Below are 9,741 nucleotides of genomic sequence, written 5' to 3' on the forward strand. Positions count from 1 at the left end.
GACAACCATTTTAAATTAGGTATATTTATTTTGTTATCTGCAATTATCGGCATTGTTTATATTACATATGTTTGATAATATTTTCCTTATAATTAGTATTAGTAGCAGTACTCTGCATGAATATATAAATATGTATGTATATTGTATACGTTTAGTTCGCGTCTTACATTCAACATATCAACGTTACCTGTACTAAGAGCATTATTGTGACATGGATAAAAAGATGTTGCTATTTATTATTGTGATTTTTATTGTAAGTCATTCTTTTTATATTAATTACTAGCGGACGCCCGCGACTTCGTCAACGTGGAATTGAGTTTTTCACAAATCCCGCAGGAACCATGTTTTTTTTCGGAAAGTAGCCCATGTGTTAATCCAGAGTAAAATCTATTTCCATTTCAAATTTCAGCCAAATCGCTTCAGTAGACGCAGCGTAAAAGAGGAACAAACATACTAACACACTTACACACAAACTTTCGCCTTTATAATATTAGTGTGATAATGTGATTCTATTTTCTTTCCGAGAGTTATACATTTGTTCATTTTGCCGTGGTGGCCGTTGGGCCATGGTGTGCCAAAAAAAATCTACGAATTATTTTACCGCGGCTAGTTGCCTCATTTTTTGCGCAAAAACTGGCAGCCTGGCTGTCCAGCGCGGAAATGTAGCCAGTATTCTTGCCACCATTCGACGTTAGCATGATTTGTATAGTTATCAAGGATCAGTTCCATATTGTATGATTTATTAGTTAGTATAGTTATTAGGATCAGTTCCATATAGTACTCATATTCTGAATTATTTTATTCCTATAAACGAAGAAGTCTTTTATAAAATAAATCTTTGTAAATCTCGGTAACTTGTCCAACGGTTTTCATGAAATTTAGAATGCAGCGAAACTGACATTCGTGAAAATCGTTGGGGCTTCTAGCTAGGTTTCATTATTAGAAAATTTCCCAAATAAAATCACAAGAAAAGCTCGGTCATACAGTTACTTTATGTTTAAGTTCATTGTGCCTTAAAAGTTGTTTTTTAATAAATCATATTTTTTTGTAATAAATCCTTTTCAATGTTAAACTGGTAAATTAATTTCGGTGATTTTGTTATTGAAATAAATTGTAGGCGTTTTGGCTCGTATTGTCAAAAACATTTTTAAAATTTTCATTGTAGTAGAACGATAACTGAACTATTTTCGTTATCAACCCATATTTGGCTCACTGTTGAGCTCGAGTCTCCTCTCAGAGTGAGAAGTATTAGGCCAATAGTCCACCACGCTGGCCCAATGCGGATTGGCAGGCTTCACACACGCAGAGAATTAAGAAAATTCTATGCAGGTTTCCTCGCGATATTTTTCCTTCACCATTTGAGACACGTGATATTTAATTTTTTTAAATGCACACAACTGAAAAGTTGGAGGTGCATGCTCCGGGCCGGATGCGAATCCATGCCCTCCGGAATCGAAGGCAGAGGTCATAACCACTATATCAATGAACTGTATAAGACCATTTAAAAAAAGTGTCAACTAGCCTATTGATAACCTCTGCACGCCATTGCTATAAAGATAAAATCAAAACGGTTTTCCCCGCAGGCAGCAAGTGTGCATATGTCTGACAGCGCTGCTGTTGGTAAGTTGAACCAAATTGTTTATTTCTTATATGTAAGCGGCTAAAAACTCTGTTTGTCGCCGATTGTATTTTTGCGATTGGTTGCTTGCGCAACTGTCAAAGCGAAGCTTGACTGGGTCCACTAGTAATTAACCTATACATACACAGAGGCGTGCATTTCATATATGCATAAACGCAATGCATACCCTGAGGATTCATAATAGTCCTGTACCTACAATTACTCGTAGTCCTTACGGGAGGAATTTTCTACTTTGTACAACATATATGTAGAGAGCCTACCCTACTTAAAAACCTTCTGCATTCCACTGTACATACATAATAATGTCGATATAAAAAAACTATTGCCTCGTTGGTCCAGCGGTTAGCCTATTTTGTTTCGGTTCACGAGCTCCTGGGTTCGAATCCTGGTTCGGGATATGAGTTACTTAGTTTTTCTTTCTTCTAAGGAATTTTCAGTTAAAACAGCCCTGAGTTGGGAAGTTGGTTGGTGTTTTAACCCTCATCCATCGAAGAGCACGTTAAGCCGTCAATCTGGGTCATTATTAATAACCGTCTGATAGTGGTCATTAAGGAATTTAACATTTTCACTCTAAGTAATACACTATTAAAAGTTATAAAAAATCCACTCCTCCTTTTCAAGAACTGACGCTGGGTCGTCCCTATGGTAAAGAATCTGAAAATCGACTAGACTATACTGAAGAGTTGTTGTTGTTTGAACTATTTGACATCATTTTTACTACAAAATAAAGAATTTTCAAAATCGGTTCAGTGGATCTCTGGATCTACTAATGAAAACCGATTTTGAAGACTCTTTTGCCAAGGTAAAATTTGTGGTTCACATGGGGTAACAGAGATTACCCCATATATACCACAAAATTTAACTCTCTAGTATAGTAATAGATATTTTGTATTTTGACGGCCTCCGTGGCGCAGTGGATTTACAAAACGGAGGTCCTGTGTTCGATCACCGACTGGGCAAATTTAATTATCTTAATTAGTCCAGCTCTGATTGGTGGAAGGCTTCGGCCGTGGCTAGTTACCACCCTACCAGCAAAGACGTACTGTCAAGTGATTTAGTTTTCCGGTACGATGCCGTGTAGAAATCTAAAGGGGTGTGGATTTTCATCCTCTTCCAAACAAGCTAGCCCGCTTCCATCTTAAACTGCATCAACACTTACCATCAGGTGAGATTGAGTCAAGGGCTAACTTGTAAAGAATAAAAAAAGAGATAATATGTCCATATTTCTATTTAGGTATGTATTTAAAAGTGTAACTTAGTTTAAGTAGTTTTAAGGAAAACATTTTAGACAAGCTCTACAAGCCATTATTTACTTTATTCACTTTAGAATGAACTTATTCACTTTAAAATGATTTTATTGTTTTCAGAAAAAGGTCTTGAATACATAGACCCCAATGACAATATCCCCGAGTCCTGTAGGAACCAGACATTTTGTACAATCAAAACGGAAGACTACCCGGAGGAACCATTAACTAAGCATTTTGAAAATCACGTAAGTACCTACCTAACTTTTCTTGAAATAGCATAGATAAATAAATAAATAGATAGATAAAACATCTTCCCCTGTGTACCCCCATTAAGTGAACTAGGTACAAATTAATAATTTAATAACATAAATTTGAAAATTTGAAATACCCCCGAATGTCATGAAATTATTAATTACATTCTCGATCAAGTCATCAACATTCTCTTTCAGTGGGCTTTCATTTGAGACCGCACTCGAGTATATTGGCAGACATTCAGTTGTCCTTCCCCACTTTAACCGCCATAACTTTTAAACGGCTCTACCGATTTTCATCAAATTCGTCTAAGAACACTCGCCCGTAGTCACCTTTGATACAAAAAAAAACTAAATTGAAATCGCTTCATCCGTTCGGGAGTTATGGTGCCACAGACAGACTGACAGACAGACACGTCAAAGTTATGACACCCCTTTTTTTCATCAGGGGTTAACTTCGTCGCCGCTTTTTAGTTTCCCAGTCGGTCTGTTGCCCCTCTAGAAGGGATGTCCTAAGCAATTGCTTAAATAACTTAAAGGCTAATCCTGGACTGGGATAAACAAATTACTTACTAACAACATCGTCGTACAAATCTTCATCGATTCGCTAACAAACATTAGAGGGAAGAATTGAGAAACATTTAATAGACATTTACAACAAAACCATTTGCGCGTGAGTTCTTATCTATTTCATTAGTATCTATTTCAGTATTATTTATCTATTTCACTCTATTTCAGAAAATGATACTGCAACGAGAAATACATACGAGAAAAAGAAGATTTGGTGACGAAGATGGCTTTGAATGCCAATATGAAACAAGCGTAAATACATAGTTATTTATCTATAATTCTATACTAATATTGTCGAAATCACTCCTCATATTATATCATAGTCTTTTCCAACTACTTAGACGCGAATGGAAATGTTGTTCATTTAAAGCTATTAGTAAAATTATAAAAAAGTTTGTAAGGTCGTAATAATTAACCACTGGATATACTTAACCGATTTTTTAAAATTCTTATACCAATATACAGAAAGAAAATTTTTTTAGTGCGGATATTTTTATATTTTGTACATAAACAAAATTTAATGATCACGTATTTTTTCTTTTTTTTTTTTAATTCAAAAATAACAAAATTATTGTTAGCTAAAGTTATTTACTTTTGAACAGAATTTTAGGGTCACCCTATTGTGCGTTTATTTTATTTTCGTTTGATACCTAAAGGACGTCACCAGATCACTTTTAAGCTGAATATATCTTGTTTAGTAATAATATGTACATTATTTTGTTATTTTAGAGACATAAATTAAAAAAAAAATTACATAAAATGTATCGAACTGTTTGTAGATTTATATACTATTAATGATACAGAACCACGAAAAAAAATATCCGCACTAAAGACCGAATCACCCTGTATTCTTGTTAATAGGCCAGTTGACACGTTTTTAAAAACGGTCACTTATAATGGTTCATTATCGTTCTATTAAGACCGTAAAAATTGTCAGTAGATACCGGATGACATAAGTTACATATAGAATCTCAATTCTTTTCTACATCTTTGTATATGTTTTAGGCCAATGATAATTTTATACTGTAGATAGGTTACGTTCCTACATAATCACCGCAAAAAGTAATCCGAACAATAAGCTACAACACTGAGCGCACACATGCATAATTTAGTCTTTAATTCCATTGTATATTTATGTATTTATAGTTTTTACACTTCCTGAACACACAACTCGACATTGTAGACGATATTTATGTATTATTTGTTTATATAATGTTCATACCATAACTAACATTGAGTTGTGTATAATTTCCTCTTTTGAGCGCCTCATTTTTCATGTACCACATCTAACATTATTTGATGTCATTGTTTTATGCAATTAAATTGATATTGAATTTTAATACTCTTGCAGTTCGAGCCTCTGTTCAAAGTTAAGAATAGAGACGGGCAGTGGCGCACGGTGATACAATCAGCTGACAGGATACAAAGATTTCGCCTCAACATTTGCAGGTAGATGGTTTTATCCAGATATCTACACACTATTTTAAAGCACACAATATATACAACTAAATAAAAAAAACTAAATAAATAAAAAAAGTATAGAAACATAAATAAATACTTCAAAACAAACTAACTTCTTCTAAAGTTCAAAACCTAAAAACGTACCACCACTAAACTAAAAAGTGAAAAATAACATCATAATATTATTAGCGGACGCTCGCGACGTCGTCCGCGTGAAACTCGATGTAAACTTTCAACTACCTCTACCCAACTCTACCCTTACCCTTCCCTACCCTACCCGTACCCTATCCGTACCCTACCCCTACCCTACCCCTACCCTACCCCTACCCTACCCCTACCCTACCCCTACCCTACCCCTACCCTACCCTACCCTACCCCTACCCCTACCCTACCCCTACCCTGCTGCCCCAGTTATTAGTCCAATACAAGAAACCCCTTTACAATATTAAAAATGACTAATTGAAATAAATTAATATATAAAAAAATTTAAACATTCTGTTTAATACGGTTTCGTTAGTATGAAGTCATTGAACTGTGATCTAGTTTAATTAACCTAGTTTAAGTTTAAGTTTAACGCAATTTAACTCATTTATTTCTTATCCAAATTCATACCAGATGAGGGTATATATTTCGCTGGATCTCGTACTGCAACAAAAAAAATGTCTTTTTTTTATTCCAGTAATCCCGGAGAATCCTGTACCAATGGCATAGAAGAGACAGGAATAATGGGATTCGTTAGCATTTGCAAACAGCTGTACACTCTAATGGAAATTACAGTGTTGAAAGATAATAACGAGACGGAGAATATCTATGCGCAGTTGCCCACCGCTTGTACATGTGCTTTGAAAAAAACTAACATAGAGTAACCCAGGCTTTTGTTATTTGACAAATCATATAAGTGAAACATAAAAATAAAATTAATAGTAGAATGTTTTGTATTTGTATAAATAAACGTTGCGGGAATTCGCTTGTCTAAATATTACAAATAATTAAAGTGTATTTATAGGTGAGGCAATAGAAAATGAGAAAATTCTCTGGTATGCAGGTTTCCTCACAATGTTTTCCTTCACCGTTTGAGACACGTGATATTTAATTTCTTAAAATGCACACAACTGAAAAGTTGGAGGTGCATGCCCCGGACCGGATTCGAACCCACAGAACGAACTAGTCTTTAAAACGGCTGAATCTCCACGGTATCAACGGAATTTGAGAAAAAGTGAATTTCTCGTGGACGAACTCGCGGGCGTCCGCTAGTTTATTTATAAATAGATAGCGAGTGTCAAACAGGTTGTCAGTGATAGCATTTCGCGCTTTCTCTCAAACCTGCCGCGCCTAGGCAACTAGTCTAGCTGGTCGAGATTTTAACAAAGAGACATCCTAACCGATTTCCAAAAAGGAGGTACCTACGCAAGTACGCAATCCCGTTTAAAAAAAAAGTATTTTTTTTGTTGAGAGATGTCATAGCGGTGGATATGACCTCTGCCTTCGATTCGGAGGGCGTGGGTTCGAATCCGGTCCGAGGCATGCTACTCCAACTATTCAGATATTATGTGCATTTTAATGGTGTAAGAAAAACAACACGAGGGAACCTGCTCAACTGAGAATTTTGTTAATTCTCTACGTGTGTGAAGTCTGCTAATCCGCATTGGTAAACTATTGGTAAGCCCTCTCATTCTGAGAGGAGACTCGTGCTCAATAGTATGTCGAAAATGGGTTGCTAATGATGATGATTACCTGTATTAGCGTGGTGGGTCTAAGCTCCATATCCCCTCCACCTCCATATAGACCACAGCATTACCAAACACCAGCCCCTCAAGCCAAGTGGCACGTCGATTCTCTTTCTACGATCGCAAACGCTACGAAAAGTAGAAAAATATGTGGGAATGACAGATCTTTATCACGTGACTTGTCGATAGCAAATGTCAATCCCATACATTTTTCTACGACGTGCTATTTGGCTACAGGGGCAGGTCGTCTAAAAACCATGGATAAGGATATTTTACATTTAAAATGCGTCACTATATTATAAATAAAAAAGAAATCCGGACGTGTTACATAAAACAGCTACTCTAGTTTGTTGATCTCCATCAAAAGATAATAAAAGTGAGATGAACATTTATTTTTTCAAGATCGGTTCTGTAGATCCAGAGATTATACCTACAACACCACAAATTTTACCTTCTTTATAGTATTAGTGTAGATGTAGAAGTATAGACGCTATTAATAATAGTGAGAAATGTAAGCATAAATGTGAGAAAATGGGAGCCAAATTCATCATCACAAAAGTGTGTCGTTATCGATTTTGTCAACAAAAGCAATGATATCTAATAGGGTGTCAAATTCTATAGATTACAGAACTTGGATTATATTAAAGCTCAATTATATTTTTAATTATTTGACTCTACCGCGCGTTTTAGTTACGCAGGTGTTTCCAGTGAACTACTTAGTCAATTTAACTGAAAGTGTAAAACTTACTGGTTAACTTAAATATCAGACGTCAATATAGTTTTGCGAAATAACCAATGACGTAGTCCGAATGTGATGACGTTCTTGCTGTGTATGACTTGAATTTGAATTATTTGGTTTTCTTCAACGACGTGTGTTCTAGGTAGGTACAATATAAAGGTAGACTTCCGTACTTGGCGACCGCGACGCGCGACCACGATCTTCAACCGCGCGACCCATTGCTATATATGGAGCACAACAAAAGTGGTCGCGCGTCGCGCTCTCGGGCTTTATTTAGTACTCCATATAATACTAAGCAGTGGGTCGAGACTCGCGCGGTCGTGAGTCTCGGTCGCGCGTCCGATCGCCAAGATCGGAATGCTACCTTAAGTCGTTGGTTTTCTGGCTGGTATTTTTGTATCGTTTAATGTTGAATCATGCATCAGATATATCTTGCACAATTTCTTAGTATTCAAAATTATGTACGTAACAATAATAATAATTGGCTCATATTTTGCATGCGTTATCTATCGTCGCCGTTATCAACCCATATACGGCTCACTGCTGAGCTCGAGTCTCCTCTCAGAATGAGAGGGGTTAGGCCAATAGTTTACCACGCTGGCCCAATGCGGATTGGCAGACTTCACACACGCAGAGAATTAAGAAATTCTCTGGTATGCAGGTTTCCTCACGATATTTTCCTTCACCGATTGAGACACGTGATATTTAGTTTCTTAAAATGCACACAACTGAAAAATTGGAGGTGCATGCCCCGGACCGGATTCGAACCCACACCCTCCGGAATCGGAGGCAGAGGTCATATCCACTGGGCTATCACGGCACTCGTTATCTATACTAATATATAATATATATTTTTTTGTTAGTCTCTCATCATTCTTGCAATCTGTCGTGAGACATTCAGCGGGATTTTAAGTATATATAATATTTAGAGAGAGATTTGATTGTTTGTTTGTTTAGTGTAGGTGTAGGGTAAGGGTAGGGTAGGGCAGGTGTAGGGTGGGAGTAAAATAGGCTAAGGGTAGGGAATAAGTCAAAGCGAAGCTTTATAAGGCGAATAGTAGGTGCGACCACGGCTTTACCATGATTATTTTAGTATACCTATGCATTTCTTGGGAAATGCATAGGTATTCCCAACGGAAATGCCATATTTTTTTTTTCTTTACAAGTGAGCCCTTGACTACAATCTCACCTGATGTTAAGTGATGATGCAATCTAAGATGGATTCGGGCTAACTAGCTAAGGAGGAGGATGAAATCCACGCCCCTTTCGGTTTCTACACGACGTCGTACCGGAACGCTAAATCGCTTGACGGTACGTCTTTGTCGGTAGGGTGGTAACTAGCCACAGCCAAAGCCTCCCACCAGCCAGACCTGGACCAATTAAGAAAACCTCAATCGGTCCAGCCGGGGATCGAACCCAGGACCTCCGTCTTGTAAGTCAACTGCTCATACCACTGAGCCACGGAGGCCGTCAAATCTAATAAATAAATATGGTCTATCAGAAATATTTTCTTGTTTCGTCCTTTTTAGAGCACTGTTTTACGTAGTCGGTTAAAGTTGTTAAACTTTATTTTTTATTTAATAGTTTTCTGTTTCCCAATCAGTCACACTAGCCGTGCATTGCATATATACTCGTACATCGTCGCATTCTGATATACTTAGGTAAATGAAACGACTGGACCGCACGAACTGTACGTACTATCATAATTTAAAGATATATTTTGACTTAAACAATATGCTGTATATCGTCGTCGTCATCAACCCATATTCGGCTCACTGCTGAACTCGAGTCTCCTCTCAGAATGAGAGGGGTTAGGCCAATAGTCCACCACGCTGGCCCAATGCGGATTGGCAGACTTCACACACGTAGAGAATTAAGGTAGCTAATTCTCTGGTATGCAGGTTTCCTCACGATGTTTTCCTTCACCGATTGAGACACGTGATATTTAGTTTCTTAAAATGCACACAACTGAAAAGTTGGAGGTGCATGCCCCGGACCAGATTCGAACCCACACCCTCCGGAATCGCAGGCAGAGGTCATATCCACTGGGCTATCAGGGCTTGAATATGATGTATATACATATTCGTAATGTGCTCACCAAGACCTT

At 37.2% G+C, this 9,741-nt stretch overlaps 1 protein-coding gene across 1 annotated transcript; it reads left to right on the plus strand.

Annotated features, from left to right (window-relative positions):
• Positions 1 to 6,949, plus strand: LOC112043489 (neurotrophin 1). Its single transcript, XM_052884634.1, has 6 exons — positions 1 to 253; positions 1,584 to 1,620; positions 3,007 to 3,131; positions 3,876 to 3,959; positions 5,059 to 5,156; positions 5,848 to 6,949. Exons 1-6 carry the CDS (start codon positions 212 to 214, stop codon positions 6,032 to 6,034), a joined length of 573 nt encoding a protein of 190 aa, XP_052740594.1. The 5' UTR covers positions 1 to 211; the 3' UTR covers positions 6,035 to 6,949.
• The last annotated feature ends 2,792 nt before the right edge of the window (positions 6,950 to 9,741 follow it).

This window comes from Bicyclus anynana, chromosome 12, assembly GCF_947172395.1.
Source record: "Bicyclus anynana chromosome 12, ilBicAnyn1.1, whole genome shotgun sequence".
In the NCBI taxonomy this organism is placed as follows: Eukaryota; Metazoa; Arthropoda; class Insecta; order Lepidoptera; family Nymphalidae; genus Bicyclus; species Bicyclus anynana.

Coding starts and splice junctions, on each gene's coding strand:
- LOC112043489 (XM_052884634.1), top strand. CDS start 212: ATGGATAAAAAGATGTTGCTATTTATTATTGTGATTTTTATT. Junction 254..1,583: donor TTATTATTGTGATTTTTATT/GTAAGTCATTCT, acceptor TTTTCCCCGCAG/GCAGCAAGTGTGCATATGTC. Junction 3,960..5,058: donor AATGCCAATATGAAACAAGC/GTAAATACATAG, acceptor ATACTCTTGCAG/TTCGAGCCTCTGTTCAAAGT.